Genomic DNA, 24848 nt, shown 5'->3' with positions numbered 1-24848 from the left:
TGACTGACTGAGAAAACAGTTTAGTAGTGTTTAGACATAGGTTTGGTTAAATTGGTTTAGCAGATTAATTTCTGACAACAGACTGAAGCTAAAATTCAAGTTCAAATTAAATAATGCCAGTTTCAAATAACAGAAGTGTCTTCTGGTGTGATTTCACTCATTTGGCCACATACTCAAAACAGATTATGAAATCAGTTTGTACTCAAAGAAATAAGAAACTTTAGATGAGAGCATCATATCGCAACATCTAAAACTAAATTTCCTCAAAATTTTATTTGGAGAAGAAAAGAAGAAATCTGAACATGTAGGTCTGGAGACCTAGCCAAGAACCAGTGTCAGTTTTAAATTGTTAAAAAACAGGAAGAATGATTGCAAACAATTTTAAAAGGCCTTTTGCTTTACCATCACCCTATTCACCAGTCCTAATGGCAATCATAAAAAATCACCAAGTTCAACATTTTAAAATAAACACTCTCATAATAATTTATATAATGACTATTTATAATAGTTTGCACTTCAACCAGGTTCTGTCTGACAAGTGTATTTTAAAAAACAGCGGTGTTGATTTGTCCAGGCTTTGAAGGATGTTCAGTGTTACCTCCAGTTTGCACTCAGGAGAGCTGAGACACCAATGACTGACTTGACCAAGGTCATAGAAAATTCTGGTGAGAGCCAGACAGAGGTCAAGACCAACTTAAATACCTTAATGTAGTATTCGACTGTGGTATTTATAATTTACAGAAGTAGTAAGAAAATAAAGCATAGTAATAATAATTGGAAGTATGTATGGGTGAATGGCTTTCAGGAAAAGCATATAAACATTATCTTTGAGAGCAAACAATGAATAAAGTTTCAATTATTCATTCTGCTTAAAGGAGAAGAATTGTTTTGGTCCACCTAGCAATAAAAGAACAAGAGCAAATAAAGTTGAAACACAGGATCTACATATGGTGCAAATAAGGAAGAAGAGAGAGAATAAGGATGCTCCACTCACTGGTACTTTTCAAGCAGTATGTGAAAACAATTAGCAGTGAATTTATGCTAGGGACTGCCTAAAGACCAGTTAATGAGGTACATAAAAAATTGCCTAGTTTTTTTAAAGATTTAGCTGTCTAACAGCTTCCAAACTTCCAAAATCAGTAAACAGTAACACACAGATCATGATCTATATTTATGATGCATGTTCAAACTCCGAAACAAAATAATCACTACATGAGAAAATACTGAAAAAGAACAACGAAAAAAACTCTATGCACATAGCATCTAAAATCATCAAATACATATGGAAATCAGCCAGGGAGAAGAAAAAAAAACAAAGGAAAATCCCAACCTGACAGACTGTACTATAACTTCTTTCTGCAGAATCAATCTGTTTTGGAGGTTGCTTGATTCTGGCAGCTAAAAATTGCTTAATGAGCCATTAGGAACACTGGATTTGTCGCATCAGGGAAGCTGATTCATTCATCTAGTTTAGTACTCTGACTACACCTGAGACTTTGGAGAAGGATGAAAAGAATGCCCAGGGCATTCTGCTGCAGCCAGGACCGTGAACAGGCTACCCAGGGAAAACCCCATCTGCCCCATGAAAGACAAATAAAGGAAAAAAAAAAAAGAAAAATGAGGAGAAAAGAATAAAGTTTTTACTGCAGGACACGAATCTTTGAAATTAAATAAATATCCCCTAAGCTGAGAAATGCTGCCCTGGGTCCCAGAGCAAGGTTTTTTCTTCTCAGGACAGCTGCTGAGCTGCAATTGCACCAAGCTTTTGCCTCAAAACTCAGTTGTGTTTCTACATTTCTGATCTAAGCACCTTGTAAGGAGAAAGAGAAAATTTCTTCCCTATTCTCATAACCAATCTGCACATGATCCAGACATATAATTTAATTACTTTTATAATCTCAGCCCACATAATTGCCAATGTTATAAAATTCTAAAATAGTCATTAAACTATCCAGCCAACGCATTTGGTTTGACGACTCCCTATATTCATAAACACGTTTGACAAACTTCCTAAATAGCACATAACTTTAGCAAAATTGTTGTATGACTAGTTCACACTGCAGCTGCTTATGCTCAATTATACCATAAAATGGATCATCTGGACAGGCTTCAGTGTGTTCTCTACAATCTTGACTGACAGACCTGTATCTTTTCCTTCTCAGGAGAAACCACCCTCAGGTTTTTGGTGCTAAATGTTTGCATAAGCATTCTTGTCCTTTTAACGACTTCTGATCTTTTTTGCAAAAAATGTTATAGTTGTTCCAAGGCTGTAAGATCCAAGTTAGCTTTTAAATTCAACTCCAAAAGCCAATAATGTAAATGCAAATACCTTTGTGGCTTATATCTCTCAGTCTGATCATAGCAGAAGGTCTTCAGAATTTGTTGGCTTCAGAGGAATATGAGGAATGTGTTTCTGAATTTAATTTCTTCATATTCACTCATCAGCCCTTAAATGAGAACCCCATGCTGTCTATCTTCCCCAGCCCCATCACCTCAGCCTCAACATTGCTCCTGCCTGAACAGTGTCAGTAGAGTGGCTGGAAAACAGAAGGTGGACACAAATTCTATCACCATGTACAGAAGGAAGCTGCCATGAAGCATGATGAACATGATGCTCTTAGTCCTATGAGTTAGTTTTTGGTAGTCCTGTGAGGAGCAGGGAATTGGACTCAATGATCCTTGTGGGCTCCATCCAACCTGAGATAATGTATGATTCTATGTACTCATATACCATCACAACTATCTCAGCCACTGTCTTCACTGCTTTACTGCTATTTTTCATAACTAATCCACATAAAATTTGGCAGGAAAAAAAAAAAAAGCCATTTTTGGATTGTTAATATTAAAGAAAAAGACAAACTGGGGGAAAAGCACAGACAAGCAGGCACAATAAAATCAAAGTCGCAGGATCTGTGATGTTGGTAGCCCAATTTATGTACAATGGATTTACATGTGATTGTGAGTGATTGTGACATTACTTTGGAAAAAAGGGAAAAGAGTATTTGCTTTTCAGTAAGTATTTCTGTTATAATTTTTGCCTCTAATTTCTAACGTACAATATGCACAAATCCGCTGAAAAGTTCCTGGATGAAGTTTACCTTATATGCTCATATCTTTAAAAAGAAGAGAGAAACACTACTGCTGGTAACTGCTTCAGTTTGCTTGGCAGATGAATGCAGTGCCATAGCGCTGGTGCCATGGGAATTCCTGCCAACCCCCAACACCAGTGCCAGTCCCTTATTGCAGTGCATAATGCCAGGAAGGGACACCAGGACACCAGCACAGCAGTGCCTCTGGGTCACACTGTGCTGGTGTACCAGTCAGTCCAATTACCACTTGCACATACACACATCACTGACTGATCCCCGACCTGTCCTTGGGTTAGTCACTGTCTCAGCTCAGCTGCCGGCACTGCTTTGGCTCTTAGGGAGAAGAACTGATGGGTAGAGGGGTTGGTGAACTGCTGAACGGAGACCAGCTCCCTGAGGAAGCTCCTCACATGGAAAGGAGAAACCCCAGACTGTGTCATCTACAAAGACTTTCACTTACAGCCTGGCCAGTCCAGGCTTAGGGATGCTGAGGAAAACATGTGAGACAATTTTAATTTGCCTCCTGTGAATTTAGATTTGACATAAAGCATGGAATAGCAAAGAACTCCAGCCCTGAAATTTTAACTGATGACAAGCAAAAATGCTGCAGCTTCTCTGAGCCTAACTGCAGAACTTCCATATGTAAAAACTGTAAAACATGAAGCTTTTTCCCATCTATTGACCTTGGGTTATAAAGGACAACACTTCTCACACCAGCTGCTGCACTATGAATATTGAAGCCGGTTTTGAAGAGCCAGTTGCAGAACATGCAAGTTAACCTGAAAAGCACAATGTGTCTTTAGAGCACATCTTTAATGCAGCATAAATTAAGGTCTTTCCAATGAACAATGATTAACTGGAGTGAACAGTGAGAGAACCATGATGACATAGTGAGATAGCACTAACTGTCTTTTGCAGAAGATATTTTACGTTATCTTACGTTTAACATGGAACCTTTGTAATTCTGAATTTTTGTGTGTAATATTTTGAGTCCTGCTAGAGATCAGATTGACAAGTCTGAAGAGAGAACATCACTTCAGGTAAATGTAAAAGACTCGGGCAACTCCTTGGCATTCCTCGGGGGTCAGTATACACTACTGTTTAACATCACTGTCAGCAACATGGACGGGGGATTGAGTGTATCCTTAGCAAGTTTGACAACAACAAGCTGTGTGGTATCATCAACATGCTGGAGGTAAGGGATGCCATCCAGAGGGACCATGATGGACTTGAGACGTGGGCCCATGCCAACCTTATGGAGTACAACAAGGCAAATTTCAAGATCCTGCACCTAGGTCACGAATACAGACTGGTCAGAGAAAGAGCAGTCCTGAAGAGAAGGACTTGGAGGATATTGGTTGATTAGAAGCTCAACATGTCCCATCAACGTGTGCTTGCAGCCCAGAAAGCCAATCATGTCCTGGGCTGCATCAAAAGAAGCGTGGCCAGCAGGCTGAGGGAGGCAATTCTTCCCTCTTGTGAGACCTCACACAGAGTACTGCATCCAGTTCTGGGCTCTCAAGATGAGAAGGATGCAGATCTGTTGGTACAAGTCCAGAGTAGGACCATGAAGATGACCAGAGGGCTGGAGCACCTCTCCTATGAAGACAGGCTGAGAGAGTTGCAGTTGTTCAGCCTGAAGAAGAGAAGGCTCCAGGGAGACCTTAGAGCAGCCTCTCAGTACCTAAGGGGGCCAGGAAGAAAGCCAGAGAGAGACTTTTTACAAGGGCTTGTAGTGATAGGACAAGGAGGAATGGATTCAAACTGAGAGAGAGTTCAAGGCCAGGTTGGATGGGGCTTCCACCTCATCTAGTGGAAGGTGTCCCTGTCCATGGCAGGGGGGTTGGAAGTAGATGGTCTTTAAGGTCTCTTCCAACCCAAACCATTCTATGAGTATATGATTCTCCGTGAGCAATCGAACTTGCTGCCCAGTGGCCCAAGGACTTAATCTCATCTGGAGCCTCCAGGGTGTGTTCCCTTGTATGCTCGGGGATCTCTTGTCTTTTGGGCCCCGTTAAATGGGGAAAATGAAAAAAAATCAAATAGAATCATTATTAAAAAATTAAAAGATGAAATGATGAGAACATCAATCAATAAAATGAGTCCTGATGAAAAGAGAGTTTCCTGGCTTCAGAAAAAGAAAGCGTTTGTAGGTTGGAAACGCTTTGTCCTTAATGTCCCTACAGTGAGGGCCAAGAAGCTCCTATTGAAGGCAGTTCTACTCTCAGGTAAGTGCTCTTGGTCATGCTTTGGAAAGATTACAAAATGCATAAATTATAGCAGAAAGCTAGTAGCTACTGAGTTTGGGGTGAGGGGGTTTTTTTCTATGTTCTTGTAAATTCTGAAATTTATAAAAACCATTTATAAAAATACTGGAACAAACTCTGCTTGCATTTGCTCTGTACAATTCAATGACTTACATGGATTGACGCTAGTAACCACAAATAGAACTTAAACATGTATTTTACATTCCATTTCAACTGCAATAAAAGCAATTATTCCTCGCACTAAAAGAGCACAAAAGGCAGGCTTCCCTGTCTATTGACTTGTTTTGACACCTTTTGAAATCTTCTCTCAATATATTTTTATTGACAACACGTATTAACTGATATTTGTTTTGATACAGATGAACTAGAGAGAATCTGACATCAAATCCATAGCAGTCAGCTACAGAGACCATGAGATGAGATTCATGACACATTCGTTGACTGGATTGAATGTGTTAACTGTGAAAAACGGTTGCCATCATCTGAAAGTGTAGATGATTGCTTTCCACTTTCAGAATTACATCCTGCAGTCACAAGTTTATTTTGAAAAGGTAGAACTGAGCTGAAACTAGAGTAAATTATCAAGTAAAAACCACTGTATTTCAGTGGCCAAATGTTTTACAAAGGAATTTTCATGATTTGAAATATTTATAAAAAAATTAACCTTCTGATACACACACCTACAGAAAAAAAAAACAAACCAAACAACTAAAACACCTCATAAAAAAAACAAAGCCCTTTACATATAAAAATACTGTGACAGAAAAAAAAAAAAACCAAGCCAATAGCTTTAACTATAATCTTAAAACATGAGACGTTTTAGGACACACATATAAACAAACCAGACATTTTCCCATTCCATAAAACCCCATTTTTCATCTTGGCTTGCAAGAGTGCCTGCACACCTAAAAGTTTCCTAAAGCCTTTAATCATCACTTCAGAAGTCCTGATCTCAAGAATTTTTGTGCCAACTAAGTGCAGAACTGACATTTTTCTTTCTACTTTTGAACCTTTCCTAAAACAGAGTGCCTTTTTGCTTCCATTCTAACACTACAGTTATTCTCATTTTCAACTTCCACTTCCAAGTACTTTCTTCCTTTTAACATTTGCCAATATTTTTCAGTTCAGTTCCTAAGAAGATCCTTCTGCTATCCTCTCAGCCAGGAGTCACTCTTTGCTCATCCACTCAGAAGTTTCACAGAAAGTTGCTTCTTTCAATTCATCTATCTCAATATGAGAAAAAAAGAGATTTCCCCCTTCCTAGCAAAACCTGAACTTGGTCTACAATCATCCTGTACCATGTCTGAGAGTGGACCTGAAAACATACTCTTCTTTAAAATTCCAGATAACCCAGAATAATAGCAAACTACATGCTTCTTAACATAAAGGGCAAGGCTTCAGATTGGCAACATATGATTCAAATGTCCTGAACTAGTTTTAGTGGAGAAGTGTAAGCACCCTACTGAGAAAGTCTTTAAAAAGAGTAATTCCTAAATAACATCAAATGCTGACCTAGAAAATAAATACCTAATGAAATTAAATTCGCTGACTACTCACCAAATATCAGATTTTGTGTTATATCCCTGGTGCTTCAGTACTTCTGGACTCATGTAGTATGGTGTCCCAGTAAATGTGGTTGCCAGATCACATGAACCCATCAAAAGACAAGAAACTCCAAAGTCTCCTAAAAATATAAGCAACACCAATAATTTATTAATATAAATCTACATCATATAAACTTTTTTGTTTATTGTTAGACATGACTGTACATCCAAAAAACCCTATCAGGATCTAAAATAATGGAAAAACTGATTTTCTGTAATTTTCAAAATAAAAATACCACAAAAGCATAACATCACAGAACCGTGTGGGTTTAAAGAGGCCTCACAAAGGCCTCCCAATTCAAACCCCTGGCTGCAAGTAAGTTTCATGAGGCTGCTCAGGTCCAGGTCCAGCCAAGCTTGAAGTACCCTCAAGGCTAGAGATTTCACTGCCTCTCCTGTGTCTGACTGTCAGATAAATGTTTGACCACAAATCAAAATGCTGTTTCGGACATGATTTTCTTTAAATCTCCTTATCGACAAAACATCTGCTAGACTGTTGTATCCTACCAAAATATATCTTTAAAAAGTATGGAAATCTCACCAATTTTAAGAAGATTATCTTTCAAAAATATATTCTTTGCTTTCAAATCTCTGTGAAGTATCCGTCTGGAATATAAAAGGAAATTCAACCTCATCCAACTGGAAGCATTCACAGTCATGTATTAAGTATTTCTAGTATTTAACTTTTTCAAAAGGCTAGCCCACCACTGCTACAGGCTAATTCTGCAAGTGACAATGCACAGATGATGGCATTAAGGAGCTTCATATAAACACAGAGGTGCATTCACAGGTACCCACATGCAGGATGAGAGCCTAAGCAGGCAGGATAATAAAAATGTACCTGGGGATCCCAGCTTAAGAATACAGATACAGACTTAGCATGAGCTGCAGAGGAAGGGAGAAAGGCAAGTCTTCCTATCTGACTCGTCTTAAAAGCATTACATCTTATTTTCTGCCAGGGGAATGAGACATCTCACAAGAGAATAAGTGATGAGAAAAACAGCAATAAGAGATTCTCAAAGCTCAGGGAACTCTCCTTTGGAGAAAAAGTATTTTTTGAAAGACAAATATGTATATAGACTAGGCTAGTAGTTCAATTTTTACAGTAACAGTGTGGAAGACAAAAGAACTCTAAAAAGACAGAGATTAAAAGGAAAAGAACAATTAGCTTTTACAGACTTATTTTTCCATCAAAGCCTGAAACAACATCATAAACCACACAGCATTTAAGGATATACAGCATCTTCTCAATTTCTAGAAATCTTACATGTGTGACAGTAATTCTGCAGCCTCTTAGGAAAATGGAACATCTCTACAAAACATGTTCTCAACTAATTCTTGTCAATAATGCTTCCAAAAGCATTGTTCCCTATAACTTCAACTAAATTAGAATTCATCCACTTTTAAAATGACTGCTAACACAGCAGATTAATTATCAGCTCTGCTCAGGAAGAGATTAGAATGGCATTTGATACATACTGTATTTGCTAATACAAATACAGAAGTCATTCAGCCATTTAGATCATGTAAAGGAAGCAACTGATGTCTAAGATTCTTGAGATGTGGGCAGGAAAAGCAAATATAATAATCCATTTTAATTTTTCCTGAGCAATCCTCAAGGATTATCTCAAATTTGACTGAACTATTAAAGTCTTATGCATTGACATAATGAAATTATTTCCAAAATAGTTTCTACATTAAGAATAGAAAATATGCATTCTGCAGCACAATTTCAATACACAATTAAGTTAACAACTCATTTGAAAATTATTTTTGCAAGAAGAGAAAAAATAGTAAATTCAATCTACTCAGTTCACAAATGGAAAAAAAACCATGAAAAATAATACTAGAAGGCATTGCAGCATGTACATAGACTGGGCATGAAAAAGAAATATTTCTATTTTTATGGGTCAAAGAAAAGAGTTCTTTATGCTTCCTATAGCAATTTTTTCTACAATTTTTTTTCTTTCAATTTTGTGTCCTGAAAGAAATGCCTGTAGAGGAAGGTTTGCACAGTGGGAAAAATTAAAGTTTTATTCAGTGTGCCTCCACTGATGTTTATAAATTATTGTTTAAAAATAATTTGTTTTCTGTTTGACAGCTTTCTTGAGCAATATACATATACTCATCATACATTACATCAGTAAGGAAATTAAATTAAGATGGTATTTATTATTCTTTTATAAGTATATATATATACACACATGCACAGTTTTACAGAAATCTTGCTGTGTTAGTTTAGATTCATAAAGTCTTTCCTTACCATTTATCACACAGAGCATTTGAAAGAACTTCTCTTTCATACATTTTCTTGCATACTGTTGTTGAGCATTGGTAGGGTTTAACCTTTTTTATTATTACTTTGTATAAATATAACCATGGAATTTTTGAACCTAAACATTTCCTGAATATCTATTATTTTAATAACAGGTATCTTTAAATATAAAAACTATCCAGAAGGCTTTTGGTAGCATATTGTTTGAAAAGGAGATGAAAAGAAGATGTTTGGGTCACATTAGCTTGAATTAAAATGTAATGTTTATATAATCTTGCGATGTATTGATGAAAATTATTATGATGATGAACCTTCTTTGCATTACCAATAATTATAAGATGCTTTCACATACAAATACAATAAAGAAATATTTGGGGGGAGTCTTTGGAGCTTTCCATGACGATGTCTCTCAATGCAAGCCACCATATTCTGCCATGATGTATCAGAAGATAAACAAGTTACAAGATGAAGCCTTACCTGAAACAACTACTTTAATTCTAGTAAGAAAAAATTATTGAGCCTGCACTGTAAATCCTTCTTAAGAAAGAGTGTGACTTTTTTATTGCAGCAAAAGACAGACCTATAAAGGTAACATGAATTAACTGGGCTCCAGTAAAGCTTGACAGACAGTGAAGTAGTTTTCGACTGATTGTTTTGGTTAGAAATTGACACTTAAGGACAGTTTCTAAATTGGGCTGTAAATATATCTGAAGAACTACGAAGAGAAATAAGAGGTTCTGGGTAAGTTTAAATCCTGTAGTATCTGCTGTTTACATAAATGGTAACCTTTTAAAAATTTCTGTGTTCATAAATTCTTCATAAAGATTAGCAAAGCCATGGATAACATAACGGTCAGATTTATTCAAAGTGAGGTTAAATTAATCAATGGCCTCATTGCCTGATTGCTGTGGGATTAATTTTGTGCACTTGACATGTGATGCACTACACATATGCCAGAGAGACCACATGATGGTTTCATGCTGTCTCCATCTAGGTAAGACCACTGAACTATGTTGCTTCTCCCTTACTTCTCTTTCTCTCTCTGGTTATATCAAACACAGATAAAGACTGAATCTTTTTAATTCTAGATAAGTCAGCTTTCAGGTTGCAAATTAAAGAATCTTTCCAATAATGCGAAACAGCCAGTAGATAGCACAATGTCCACAAGATATTTACGTCATTTTTTGGAATTCATGAAGCGTAAGTAAAAGACAGGAATGTCTAACCTGTATAATCTTTGTTATCACAGAAAAAAGAAAAAAAAACCTGAGGCAGTCAAAAAGTCCTGGTTTAAAGTAAGTTTCCAGCATAAGAGTTTTCAGAAACTATGGAAGTTCAACTAAAGCTGTGCAAGAAGGACAACCAGGTGAATAGTCTATGTTTAAAACCAGAAATAACAATTTTTGCTGCTCTGAAATAAAACCACCCATCCACAGCAGCTGGGTTTGCTAAGGAATGGCATGAGGAAGTCCCAATCCAGAGGTTACAAACCCTTCAAGCTTCTAGTTCTAGGGAAAGGTTTTCTTTGCATTAGGACATAATTCAAACATATATTACAGCTTTTTTCTATATCAGTAGAGAATAAATCATATGACTCCTCTATACAGAAACAGGGCTGTTATTATGTTTTAGTATTTCAAATTAATTTCTGTAAGTAGTTCTAAATTCTTTTAAGCCTTTCCAATTTAAGCTATTGTTTGGCTCTAAACTAATAAGAAAAAAATCTAATTTTTTAATATGCATACTCAAATAACACATTATACAAACAAATATATATAAATAAAACTAAAACTGTGAAGTCATTTGTAAGTGTCTGGAGAGGTACTATTAAATAGCTATGATTCAAATGGAGAAAATTAAATGCTGTTTAGAAAATCAAATTGCTGCTTCCACTGGAGAATTAACCTACTTTTCAGTAAACCAAATAATTTAATATACATATTTACTGAAGAAAGTTTATTTCTAAGATTTTATTTGGTTTTAAAGGTTTTTTTGAGAACAAGTAGAAGATGAGTAATATAAAGAGAAGAGCAGACAAAAGGGACATATGTGAAAACAAGAGATAAAAGAGGCATGAAGAAATACAGAAAAAAAAAGACAAAAAGAATAACCCATACAATAGAATTGTTTAGTTGGAAAGGACCTACAATGGTCACCTAGTCCAAGTGCAATGTTATTATTATTCTGCATTAGTCTGCACAATGCATCTTCTAAACACTTACATTAAAGGAAGGATTTCATCAAAATTGGACTTTACAAAGTACCACAACTTTTAAGGATAAATTGTTAAATTGGAGTTCGAGAAAGAAAATAAAATCCCCACACTGATAGTTTAGTTAAATTGTCAAGTTTTTTTTTTTCCATTTTGCCCTGTCCTTTCAGCCTGTGGTGAATGCTGGAGAGCACAGCATCGCAAGAGAGCTCTCTTCACTGTGCTCCTATCACTGCAGTCTGTTGGGAAGCACTTCCATGTACAAGCCCTGGATAAACTGACATGTAGGAACACAAATGCTCTTGCATCCTGGATAGCAATTCATTCTGTCCTTTTCCCTCTACAGTCTGACACTGTAGGTGCAAAAACTCATTAGGTATCCATCAGTTTAGGTCAAACATATTCCACATGCTTAACTTCAGTTCAACTCAGAAATGGGTGGTCTTGATGACAGGTGGCTTCTCTCCTACCTACTGCCCTGTTGCAACTCAAGTTCAGGCAAGCAAGTTTTGCCCAAGCCCTGAAAAGGTGACAGCACTGGACGATGCAGAAAGAGGATCAGACAGGGCTCACACACATGTCCAGTACACTGGAAACAAGGGAACTGCTTAGATCACTGAAGTCAGCCTGCCTAAATCACATCGCAGGCAAGAACTGCACTCATGGATATGATCTAGGCAGGTATTCACTTATATACACTAGTCCTACTCAAACCATGTGTGATGTCCACATATCACTGTCTGGATCACCTGCAGAATTCTTTTAAGTTAATCTTTGATGTTCTGTTAAAAGTGATGTCTGTTTTCAAAGAAGGTATGTATGTAACTTCACTGATTTTAGTCCATCAAGCATATATATTGGATTCTTCACATTAAGTATCTGCAAGACATCCTTGTTGATTCCCCTTTAAAAAACAGACTCTGTTTTAAACTTTTAATGCATTTTCTTCTAACAACAATGAACTCTTTCTATTGTGATACATTTTTAATCTGGCTCTTAGAAAAAGTGTGTCTAATGCTAAAAGACACCTACCACTGTGCTACTAAAAGATACAATGCACAATGTTCTTGCAGGATAATTAATCATAATTGATATATACAACATATACTAAATAAAACATTTTGGTGAATAGAACTTTATACCAATACAAGACAAACCACATGGTTTCATTTCTGTCTGAGTATCTGCTACTAGTCAGTAAGTATATTCACTCCCCTCCCAAGCTAAATGCTCTCATATTAAATGACTGTACCTTTCATGCATATAGTTGACTCCGAGTAACAACTGTATAAACCACTCTACTACTTGACTTTGAGTGAATATCTTCCCAGAATCTTTGTACTCTTGAATTTTAAAGTCTAGATCTCCACCCTGAAAAATATCACAACATATTTGTATATTTACAGCAGGTTTTTAAAATGCCATCTCCTTCATCGAAGTACAGGACTCCACTTTCTTAGACCTTTCAGGCTCCTTACCACGTAGTCTGTAAAATTAACGCACGCATGTGAATTCTGAACTCTCCCATCACCAAAAGCATACACAACGGAGGATCAAAGCGAGATCAAGAAGTCTGGCTCCATAGGGAAAGCAAGGCAATTTTCTCTTAATGTTACTCAATATCATCAAAGTTTTCAACTCTTCTTACTTCATGTCACCCAACTTTAGATGTGTGCATCCAAGCTGGTCACCCCAAACCCCCTTTATAGTTAACACAAAAGAACACGCACCCGTATAGTGCAGTTATCTCTGCCATCTAGTTGTGTACCTTAGGAAGGGATGGATCGTGTTGTAGAAACGCTGTTTCTCTGCAAAGATTTATGATGAGAACCTACATTGACTGGTTAATATATAGATAACTAAATAAGTAAAATCTATCTGCCCCGATCAGTCTGAATAAGTTAATAAATTTGAGAAAAACTTTTCCACTCCAATGAAACACTCAACAGTCAAGAGACACTCTGATTTAATATGTTAAAATAACCATGTCAGCATCAAAGAAACCATGTTGCTCTCTTAAGAATTAAAACACAGTCTTTAATTATGATACTTTGCCCCTCTTTCAAACTCACTTTTTTCCAGAAACAAAGCAGATTTAAAGCTTCAAGAATATGTAGCATGTGTTATTGCAAATACCTCATTAAAATTACAACTGATCTTGAGTTAATACTGGAAATGGAACAATATGACACACAGTAGGGAGTGACAATAAACCAAAAAAAAAATTCAGAAAAAGACTAATTGAAAACTGTAAGCCAGATGTTTGGAAAAATCAATTGTACAACAACATGATGAAAGTGGATTTTGAGGAGACTTACAGGAAAGCTGTTCTTTTTGCTAAAAAATTAGACAGATGGTTGTCAGCTGATTGTTTATCCGGTTTATAAAATGAATGGATTTTGTCTACAAGAATGCACTCACATTAGTGGTAAGCAATGTGTTGAGGTAACTAACCCCAGAGCAAAGGGACTGTGAGCCTCATTATATTCTAATGACTAATTACCTTACATCAGGACAGCTTATTCGCCATAAATCATTAGTTTTACATTATACATTCTGCATAAAATCAGAAGTTTTGTCTGCCATATACAAGAACATAGTTTAGCCTGTATGACTGTACCAGTACTGTCATTTCCCATCATCAAACCCTTTGATCCTCTGCATTGCTGACCCTCAACATTTTATGATCTCTTCAGCATTTCTCATTTTTCTGTTCCCAACACCACAGTGCTTCATACTGCTGCGACAAAATAAGCAGGTTCTGTCCTTGCAGATCCATGCATTTATGTCCCACGCCTTTCACATGAATTTACAGTAATTTCTATAGCCCCTGAGGTTCTAAGTTACAACATTCGAGAGTGTGCTAGAAGAAAGCAAAAGTATTTTGTCATATAGCAAAAACACGTGCCCCTGACAATGTCTTGCAATTTTTTAACTGAAATGTCTGAATAATCTCATTCCCTGGGAAGGGAATATGGCTTCAACTCTCCATCTGCCTCCCTGCTGAAGCCCAGGGTGAAGCCCTTCTGGGAACTTGTTGCTCCCAGCAGCTGCTTCCCCTTTGCAACTCCAAATGTTCAACAGTTTCCCCCATGGTTGCTTGCAGCAAAGCAGAGAAAAGAACGAAAAATGCTGGGAACTCTGCTGCATGGCAACTAGATGGACTGTGTCTGAGACTACTCACACACCTCGAAAATAATGACTTACCTGTTCCAGACGATGCCCCAGATCATCCACACCCAACTGTAACAATAGCTCAAGACTGAGGGGGTGCTGAAACATGTGTCAGCTGGCTACTGGCCACAAGGGACTATGTACTATCCAGGTGAGGATAAATGAAGTGCAGCAGGCTCCAGTCAGTGCTTCTCCCTGTCCCAATGTGACCCCTCTCACAAGAACACATTGCAATGAAAAACGCAAAGAAAATCAGTGCAGGACCTCCAGAGTTAGGGTAGTGAATACTCTGAAGTTGAGGGACAATTCCTTCAAAAGGTCAAAGGAGAACAAAAGCAGTTCAAAACTACATGTGCCCTCACATAACTGCGTGGTTTTTTACCTTCAAATAGAGAAGAATGATCTCAATGTCCTACAATACATTTAACCTTAATTTTATGTCTGAAAAAAGGAAAACAAAAACACATCATAAAAGATTTGCTGAAATACTGCTGTTGTGAAACTCTGAAATAATTTGTTAACTCAATTTGCACTTTAGAAGGTCAGCATAATGAACTTCATAAGGAATTCAACAATTTAGCAATTAGAGTACATATGGAGTTTCCAAGCTGCAGTTTCTATTTAAATATCCAGAGCATCAAACACACCACTAACTTATTTGAAAAAGCTTAGCATCTAGAGCTGATAACGTGAACAAGCATTGATTGCTTTAGTTATTCTTTTTGCTAAGATTTCCTTAGCATATGTGTACTCACATCACAGCTGAGACCACAGTGAAGAGACATAAATAATTGTCCGGGGAGAAGCACAACCAGTTCTGGTTTACAATATATTAAAATGATGCAACTTTTAAAGTAATTACTTTGTAAAAACTGTATTTTATTGAAGTCTAATTTATACTACAAAATTAAATCCAAGGTAAATTAAGACATTTTTGTCTGAAATCTGACTTAGCTGACAATGTTTATATTACCCATAAGATTTTGATTTGGGGAAACTGTCAAAGAAGCTCAACAAGAAGACCAAAACAGAACACGTATACCTCTTCTCTATAATTTTGAGTGAATTCAGTTATAATAAAAGATGTCAAGCTGAGCAATGCAGACCAATGTTGTCTTTTTTTTTCTTTCACAGGACAAGTATAGCATGGGGCAGCTGCATTGGAGGCTCACTCTATGCTACTCATGCAAGAATGAAGAAATTACCCTGGCTAATGAGTAAGTCACAGTACTTTGGAGAAAGCAGAGTAAGGCTCAGAGGGCAGTTCTGTTTCCATGCCAACTTAATGTCAGTCCTTTGTTTTGAGTCTGCCCAAGAGTACCAATTACTGCCAATCTGGTAATTATTCTATGCACGAGAAACTGAATGCACTAGACTTCCAAACAACATCATGTAGCAAAACATTTTTCTCATTCTCAATTTATGCATGGTTTAACCAGGCATCTTTTAGGTCAAAAGACCCAAATCCCACCACATACAAAGGCAGGTTATAGGTAAGCAAATACAAAAGTATACCTCCTGAAAATACTCCCACTAAAATAGGAAAAAAACTTCATAGCACTGTTTACAGCTTTGCTTTATACCTTCCTTGCCTGAACACTTGATGAAATATATTGTAATTGCTTAAATGCAATCATACCACACAATGTGTCCTTTCCGAAAAAGTCAGAAGTACATCCTATTGTACCAAATATCATTCTGACCTGACCCAGCAGACTCAAAACTGAAGAGATTCAGTGCATAGCCAGTGAATCTATTTCCCCCTCCTTCATTTGACTTGCTCTAATACATTCTCATGTGTTTGAGTATATGATTCCCAGATCTTAGGGTAACTCAGTACCAAAAGGTTTTCATGCAGGGTAGTTTATACTGCCTGAATAAAAATCCAAACCTCCAAGGAGTGATGGTTGTGACTACTCTAGTGATTGCTACCATGCTCTTTTTTATTCACCTATAACTTTATTCTGCATGAACAACAAAAAAAAAAAAAGAAAAGAGAGGAAAATCAGTGGACAAAAGCCATATAATGCTGCTGAAATAGGCTCCTTTATTCCTACATGTTCAACTTATCTGGTGTTGGGCCACTTTGTACTGTCGATAGAGAGGAAATGATGAGTGTATGGGAATAGCTGGACAGATAGAATAATCCTTCAGCTCTGAGCTCTGGATTTCCTCAAAGAGTTGGCAATACTCTCAAGCCTCAGCTGTCAGACATTCAGGGAATGACACAAAGAGCTTCTGCATGGATGTTAAAATAATATATAAACAAATATTCAGATTGCATCACAGAATTGAACATTTCAGATTTAAATTTTAAAAATCCCAGCAATAAACAGGCATCTTACTGTCATCAAACAAAGCTTCTAAGGAAGAAATAACTGTCAGGAACCTTACTTGTTTCATTATTCTCACCAAAGCCAAGTTCTTGAAGAAATGTGATTAGTTAAGTCAAGTCTGATTTGTGAACAGGCAATCCAGTAGCATAAAGATCATTAGCTTCCAAAGCATTTCAGCATGTCTAGCAGAGCACAACTGAAGAGTTTGCTTCACAGTTTCATAAAAGATCACTTCATGTATGACAGATTTATTTTTTTTGAAGAGCACATCTATATTTAATACAAAGTAGGCACTTGTTTTACATAAACTCCTAAAAAGCTGGCTTAAATATGTTTAAATTCTTATTTTAAAGCCTTAAGACAGATTTCAGCCATATGTTTTTAAACCAAATGCTGGAGTTAAAAAATGAATAGTAACAATACTGTAATACATCCTGGTTTAATATTTGTTTTATCCACTACACTCTGGTCTTTGACTTACACTATTTTTCATTTCATAAAGCCAATGTTGCTACCAATCTCATCATCCATGTGATCAAGCTTAAGTTTCTTGTAATCACCCCAAATGACAAGTGAGTTTTCCCTTCCTCATTTATATCACATTTCATACCATGCCCCCAAACTCCCAATCTCATCCTCTTACCTATAAGTAGTACACACGTGATACAACCTTTCTGAGTTCTCCCACGGATGTGTAACATATCTTCATTTAAGTCTTCCTTGTAATACTGATTATAACACACAAAATGAACTTAGACTTAAAATTACCTATTTGCTCTTCTCTGGTTTGTTTTTCTATGAGCTATGAGTCTCACTTCAGTGCCTAACATGGCTTATCTGAAATACACCTAACAAGTAGCAGGTGATACCATAAGTAACAAATAAAGCCTAAAATTCAAACTAAAACATTTTTTAAAATGGCTTCTTAGAAGACCCTACCTTAATTGCCAGATTTTGTCAAATTTTTGAGTCTCACCTCACAATATTCAGTGATGATGCAGAAACTATCTCGCTCCACAAAGCTTGCATAAAATTTGACAATGGCTGGATGGTCTAATTTGGAGAGTAGTTGTGCTTCCAGATTTGCTTCAACTGTTTCATTAGGCTTTAGGTCTCCAACAGAGATTTCCTTTAGGACTTTTCTAGAGGAAAAAAGAAATATTTATATTAATAAAACCAGAAAAATACAAAACCACGTACTGTTCAAAATCCCATCATAATTTCTTCAAGTGCAAAATAATAACATTAACGAAATACCTGGCAATACGAGATGATGAGGCAAATATAGGTAAACAAAGAGAATGCATTACAAATCAAGTAAATATGCCAGTCATCATAGAGATTAAGCAACATATTAAAAATACTGTTTTGAAATATTTCTCCCACTAATTCCCTACTGCACAGTTTACTTTATGACATGTTTTCAGTGCTATGGATTACTGCACAATAATAAACATAAATAAAAAATCAAATCTAAGTGATTTCAAACCCACTCAGAGCATATGTTCAAGATTCATATATGAAATAATGAGTAGCAAGAAACTTCTTTTGCAGCTTCTGCCAAAGTCTCTGCATGGAGGCATGAAAAAAATCACACAGAATAGTATTTTTGTGACCATTTTTAGGGTGATAAACTCAGGATGTCAATTTTTTTTCTAACAATCAGTCTGTTCACCTAAATACCTAAGTGAAAAGCGCAAACCTAGATTTGTGGCTGAAATCTAATTCTACTGTTTCAGTGAACTCTACTTCTTCAGTATTTAATGTTTGTTTAGGGAAGCCCTAAATCTCCTGGAAAAGGCTGTAAAAATCTAGGGATTTTTCATATTCTTCAACTTCAAGATATGAATGTGCCACAGGAAAATTTGTAGTTCAGACTTGGCTCTATACAGAACCTGGAGTAGAGCAGTTTACTGCCAACTTGACTCCGGAAAAAACCCTCAGTGGAGCACTGTGAGAACGCATATTTTGCTGAGATCTTCCTGATAAAATGTTTAAAAATGGCCACAGAACACCCCCCATTCCCATTTACTTTACCAGTTGCTGAGGAATGGATTACTGGACTTTGTCTGAAGGCAACGTTGGAGACTATCAGAAAATATCGTGGGTTTTTTTTACTGAAACAAAGTGATGGATTTCCAAAAACTTTTGAATACGTGAAAGGTAAGTTTCACTGAAGGGAAGTCTTCACAGTGCTTTTAGAAATTTCCCTATTCAATACTACATGGTTGGAAAGTCACTGTAGTTAAACATGACAGCGATAAAACTACAGTAACTCACTTGATTTAAGGGGAAAAAAAAAAAAGCTGTATTTCTTCATAAGAAAATTTCTTCCTAAATCTGAACAATCAGTTTCTGACTAACAATGCATGAATTTTTACATAAACTTGCCTAATCCCCATTTGGAAGTGTGATGAAAAAACATGCCCTTTGATTTGTTTGCATCTCCACAGACAAGCTTCATTCTATGCAGACAGACAACATCTACACAATCTTCTCATCTTAGCTGACATGGGAACATTACCCCTTCCTTCATATAAATTGTGTCACAGAACTGACAAACTAAATGAGTCCTTGTTAAACACCACTTAATACAAGTTTCTTGTGTACCCAAGAGAGCAATAAAAGCCTGATGTGCTGATGTGTAGGAATAACTTGTCATCAAAATCACTCAGTGATTTCGATGCTGTCATCAGCTGTCAGACAAGATGACAAGTGTTTTTTTATTTAAATTAATTCCCAAAAGAAGAAATCAAGAAAATACACTTCTTGTAAATAAGGTATTAGTTTTCTGCTACATAATTCTAATTCATATCTACAGTTGGAAGACATTTTCATCTAGAAAGAAAGTTTCTGTCATGCAATCGAGATTAAGTATATCTGCAGTGGTATATGTGTGTAATGTTTCTTTATGTAGGTAAGGTTTGATTTTAGTGCATTTAATATGAAGAATATAACAAGACTTCATGCTTTCTGCAAAGCTTTTGATAATATTTTAGCAAATACACTTCAAAATTTAAATTTAAATTTATTTATTATTATAAATTAATACAGCATACAGACACATATACAGATCATAGAGCTGTTTAGGTTGGAAATAACCTTTAAGAACATCGAGTCCAACCACAAACCTCACACTGCCAATCTACCACTAAACCATGTCCCTAGAGATAAAATGTCAGTGAACACACAATTAGAAAACTTTTTTATAGAAATGCTAGCAGATATCTTAAATACAGAACAACAGCCTTTGGATTTTAACTGTGTGAAAAAAAACATAGCCTTGCAATTCAATAATGCAGACACACTTGGAACTTCATCTTGTTCTGACCACAACTGAAAGAGTCTTGTAGTGAATGCATTTGCATCTTAGGAGTAAAAAACTATGTACATCCATACTGAAGGAAGCTGATTCTGGCACAGGTAACAACATTCATCCCTTCAGAGTGAGAAAATAGCACAAGAGATAAGCCCACTTCCCAAATTACACAAAGCAGCAGCCCAGCCTCCACAGTGCCCCTGCCTCAGCCGCCTCACAGACGTTCTCTGCGAGCACCTTCTCTGGGAACATCTACTTTCATCAGCAAACTTGCTGGCTTGTATTCTCACGCTTTGAAAAGCAGCCATGCCAGCACACTTGGTCTGAAAGCGTGCTAACAGGGAGCAAATGGGGCTAAAGAGAACAAGCGTCAAACACTTAAAGCAAGAGAAAAACAAACATGAAGGTGGAATCCTTCAGAATAGGGACACACAGTGGGAATCCCTTTTTCAGCTTTACTAGTGACTGACAATGCACCACAGCAGTGTTTATCTCAGTCTATTTGCACTGATCTAAAATTAAATGTTTTACAACCCATCTGGTATTTGTTTACATCGATGACATACTTTATTATTATATGATTTGGTTTATTGGATCAGATGCAATTCTAAAAAGACAGCATTTCCCAGTTTATTGAGTAAACTGCAACATGAATTATTGACTAGGTATATTTGCTTGCTGATAAGGAAGTACAAGAAATATAACTCTTTTAATGTCATTAATAAATAGGTCTGATAATATACTACAGAGAAGGTGTGATCTAGGAACATATGATCAAAATTAATTTATAATTAAACATAAACTTCATTTTACACAGGTAGTTGTTCAGTTAATTGCAGTTAATTATAATTTCATTTAATTTATTATTTCTGAGTTGCCAATGTGGAGAATTGTGACTTCAACCAAAACTGTGTACTGTATTTCTGTCCATGCTGACACTTGCAGGGCTACCTCTTCACCCTGGTAACTCCTCAAAACAAGGACCACGTGCAATGCTGTAAAAACGCATCACCTCTCACTGGGCCTGTAGCTGGATCTGAAATTGGTCATAAACAATAAAATTAAAGGAGTGCCTGTCTAATCAACCATGTCTTCAATTCTGCTTATCAAAGAGCAAACAGAGAAGGTATAGCGCTACAAATGGGGACCAAAATGAAGAAGAGGTGACACCCTTCACACAAAAGGTCTGCACAATAAGCTCCACCGTACTGAAACTGTTTGGGAAATTTGGTAACAAAGACACCACCTGCCTACAGACAAGATGAAGTCAGCCATCACTATTGCTTCTCAGTCAGCTGCTTTCTAGAATATCACACAGTTGATGATATTTGCATGTTACGGACAACAGTGTAGTGCTAAAATAATAATTTTAGATTTCTTTTTATAACTTCCACACTGAAATATTATATTATTAGAATCTATTTTTTGATACATAGTCATGCTTATACCCAGCTGAAACTCTCCTTTCTGTACAGTTTACATCTTGATATTACAGGATTCCTCTGATTTGACATTCCACTGTGCACATGGAATATTCCTTATATAAAGTAACTAGCCTGCTGTCAGGGGGTATAGTTTCCTCACATTTCCTTTCAGACCTCTCATGTTTGCACTTTTGCACATCCAGCTTTTATTTACAATTAAGATACTTTACTGATTTTAAATATCACCCTATTTACTGGGATCTACTTTGCTCGCTTAAGTTGGTCTTCTAGTTCCACCGTAATTTTCAGCTGATCCTTACCCATCATACATACAGCTATTCTGTTACTGGTAATCTTATCAGATTTCTCTCCCTGGTGTCAGGGACTGGCTTTCCCGCAGCTTACAGCTTAGCAACAAAAATTCAAATAATCACTCTTTATAGTTTACCCATCATATTTGGAACACCAGTATCTGCATGCTCAGACAGTTTAAAGACATACATCTATCTGTTTGAGAAAGAAGAAGCTGGTGAAACCGTGAAATACAAAAAGTCACCATACACAAATCAGTCCTACTGAGAAGAATACTTGGTTTTAGCTAAGGAAAGAAACACTCAAAGTAAATTAATTAACAGCACTTGATTTCTGCGGGAAAATCAAGATTACCACACTTCCAATGAAAAGCAAGTGATGAGTGCTGTTTGGTATTCCTCCTTACATATATATGTTTACTCATTAACCAAAACATTTCAAACCTAAGTATTACTACATAACTTCTAAAATCAAATCTTGGGTTCCTTTTATCATTCCCTTGCCCACTATGGATTTATTTGTAAGGCATAAACCCATTTCATTCCTAAGTATTTCTTAGGATTAATCAAATGCTTCTTCTGTCATCCCCCTGAACATTATTGATTTACTAGTGAAGCCATTACAGTGGTCAACAACTCCAAAACAGCCTATTCATGTCATTCATGAATATTCATAAACACTGAGAACTAATCCCTGCGTTAACCACTAAGAATTCAATCACTATATGAGCACTGTAATATATGTAGATGGATTAAAAATAATTTCATTTTCTGAATAAGCACTTTAACTAATTTAACCATGCTTAAATATCTTTGAATGGCAATGAGATTTCTTAAATTTGCAGGTGAAATGGATGATTCACTTTTCCATCATCAAGTCACAATTACAGCACTTAAAAATATTTTTCAAGATGCCAAATTTTCAAATGCTCTAACATATGCACTAACACTGAACAGGCCAGGTCATGATGAAAACAGTTTATGGTTATTTGAAAATTAACAGTTCCTAACTAGTATCCCAAAGAAATGTAGAATATATTTTCTGGAACACGAAAGACAATACTGTTGAAATAAGTTAGCTTCAAGGAATAGAGCTTATACCATTTTCTTCTGCACTTAGCAAAGTCTCATATATACAAAGGAGCATACTTTTAACTATTTTTGGTCAACCATGTGACAGTGTTGGAAAAAAATCTTTGGCTTGCCATCTACATCGATTAAAAGTAACAGAATAAAAGTGAACATTTATTAACAAAGGATGAATTTTCATCCAAAGACACATTTTTGAAACCTAAATATTTTTTTTCCTAGAAAGAAATGGAAAAATAAAATGTAAATAAATTTATAGTCTATTCGTATGTTTCAGCTCTAAATCCCATACTAAGAGACTGTGACTGAACTGAAGAAATTTGTGTCTAAACAGGAGAATTATTAAAAATTATTATGAGGTACTGACTAAATACCTGTGAATATACTTATTTTTAGCAATACTTTATTTTTACATGTTGCATTATCACCATCTACTGTTCATTCAGCCTTTTTTCTACAGTTTAGCTTTGTTCAAGAATGTAAATAAGTATCATGCTGACACTAACGTAAGTGGAATTTTAGAGAGAAATCTGACAAGGACTAAATAATTTGTTTGTTTTCTTTATCTTTGAAGACTTAATTCCATCAAACATCAAATCATCTAAACCAGGCATTTCTCCATTGCGATTTCATTACCCATACACTTCACTATTCACTACCCTCTTCTAATTAATGTTCCCCTACAAAAAAAAAAAAAAAGAGGCACCATTACAGAACTAAAGATTGGATGCAGCATTTTGTTTTCAACCATTTTGATATAATTAAATGTCTCACAATTGCCATGTTGTAATTATTCTTGCAGCCTTGGGCTACAGCATTTGCCAAAAACAGTTTTCCTTCTATTGGAACTAGTTTGAATTTTTAAATTAGTTGTAATTGGAAATTTTGTAGAAAGGCCTTCATATCAACTGATCTATATTCATCAGTTCACAGAAAACAGGTTATTTTGAATAACAGGAGTTATGAAGGGAAACCAGACATACTAATAGTCACTGAAAGAATGCATTCCATAGAAATTAAACTAAAACATTTCCTAATGTAAAATTTAATTGGTTCTTTTGTGAATTTAAATATATTTGCAAGCAGAATTATGTTCCTTTCAATGTTGCAAGGATATTTATGTCAACTGTATTGTCCCTTCAGTGGAACTAATTCCCATAAGTAATATAAATACTAACTGCTGCAACTTTAATAAGAAAATGCACTTTTCCTACATGTCTCTTCCATCAGTCATCTCCTTCAATGTTTTTTTCTGATATGCATTCAAGTATCTATAGTACTTGAGGGGAGGGAAGAAAAAGATAAAAGCACAGTTTATAGCTTTACAAAAGCATGTTACTAAATAGTCTACAATCAAAGGTAAAGGGAATCAAGCAATGCTGAGGAAAATAACTGCATATATAACATCCACCGTTTGATAAAAATATTTTAATACTTTTTAGCCCTCCCGAGTATGATACTGTGATCTTAATTATCAGTGAAACATGTGCAATTCAAAAATGAAGCAACTAAACAGCAATATTGAAAAGTTATTTTAGAACACATGAAGGACACATCATTGATGTTAAGAGAAACAGTGAACTAGGAATTATATTTGCTAATACATCACATAAGTATAACCCAAAGAACATAGAAAAAAAAAAAAAGGGAAAAATTCACTGACTGTCCAGCAAATCCACAATTCCCCTCTGCATCAGTTTTCTCATTACAATGTACTGAATGCAACAAAGAACTGGAGGCTCACTCCG

At 36.0% G+C, this 24848-nt stretch overlaps 1 protein-coding gene across 4 annotated transcripts in view; it reads right to left on the bottom strand.

Moving 5' to 3' along the window:
* The window catches only part of NEK11 (NIMA related kinase 11), an 84208-nt gene that overhangs the window by 49248 nt on the left and 10112 nt on the right, over positions 1-24848 (bottom strand). For 3 of the 4 annotated variants that reach the window (XM_017817975.1, XM_017817978.1, XM_017817976.1), the window contains exons 3-6: positions 17934-18099; positions 12700-12818; positions 7502-7566; positions 6914-7040 (exon numbers count right to left, since the gene is read on the bottom strand). In XM_017817975.1, coding sequence (XP_017673464.1) covers positions 6914-7040; positions 7502-7566; positions 12700-12818; positions 17934-18099 — 477 coding nt within the window. Of the gene's footprint in view, positions 1-6913; positions 7041-7501; positions 7567-12699; positions 12819-14654; positions 14672-17933; positions 18100-24848 lie in introns of those variants that run through there. The other variant, XM_017817979.1, reaches the window with a different exon arrangement.

The sequence above is a fragment of the Lepidothrix coronata genome, unplaced genomic scaffold (assembly GCF_001604755.1).
Source record: "Lepidothrix coronata isolate B3197 unplaced genomic scaffold, Lepidothrix_coronata-1.0 Scaffold64, whole genome shotgun sequence".
Classification (NCBI taxonomy): domain Eukaryota; kingdom Metazoa; phylum Chordata; class Aves; order Passeriformes; family Pipridae; genus Lepidothrix; species Lepidothrix coronata.
This window is presented reverse-complemented; position numbering and strand designations above follow the sequence as displayed.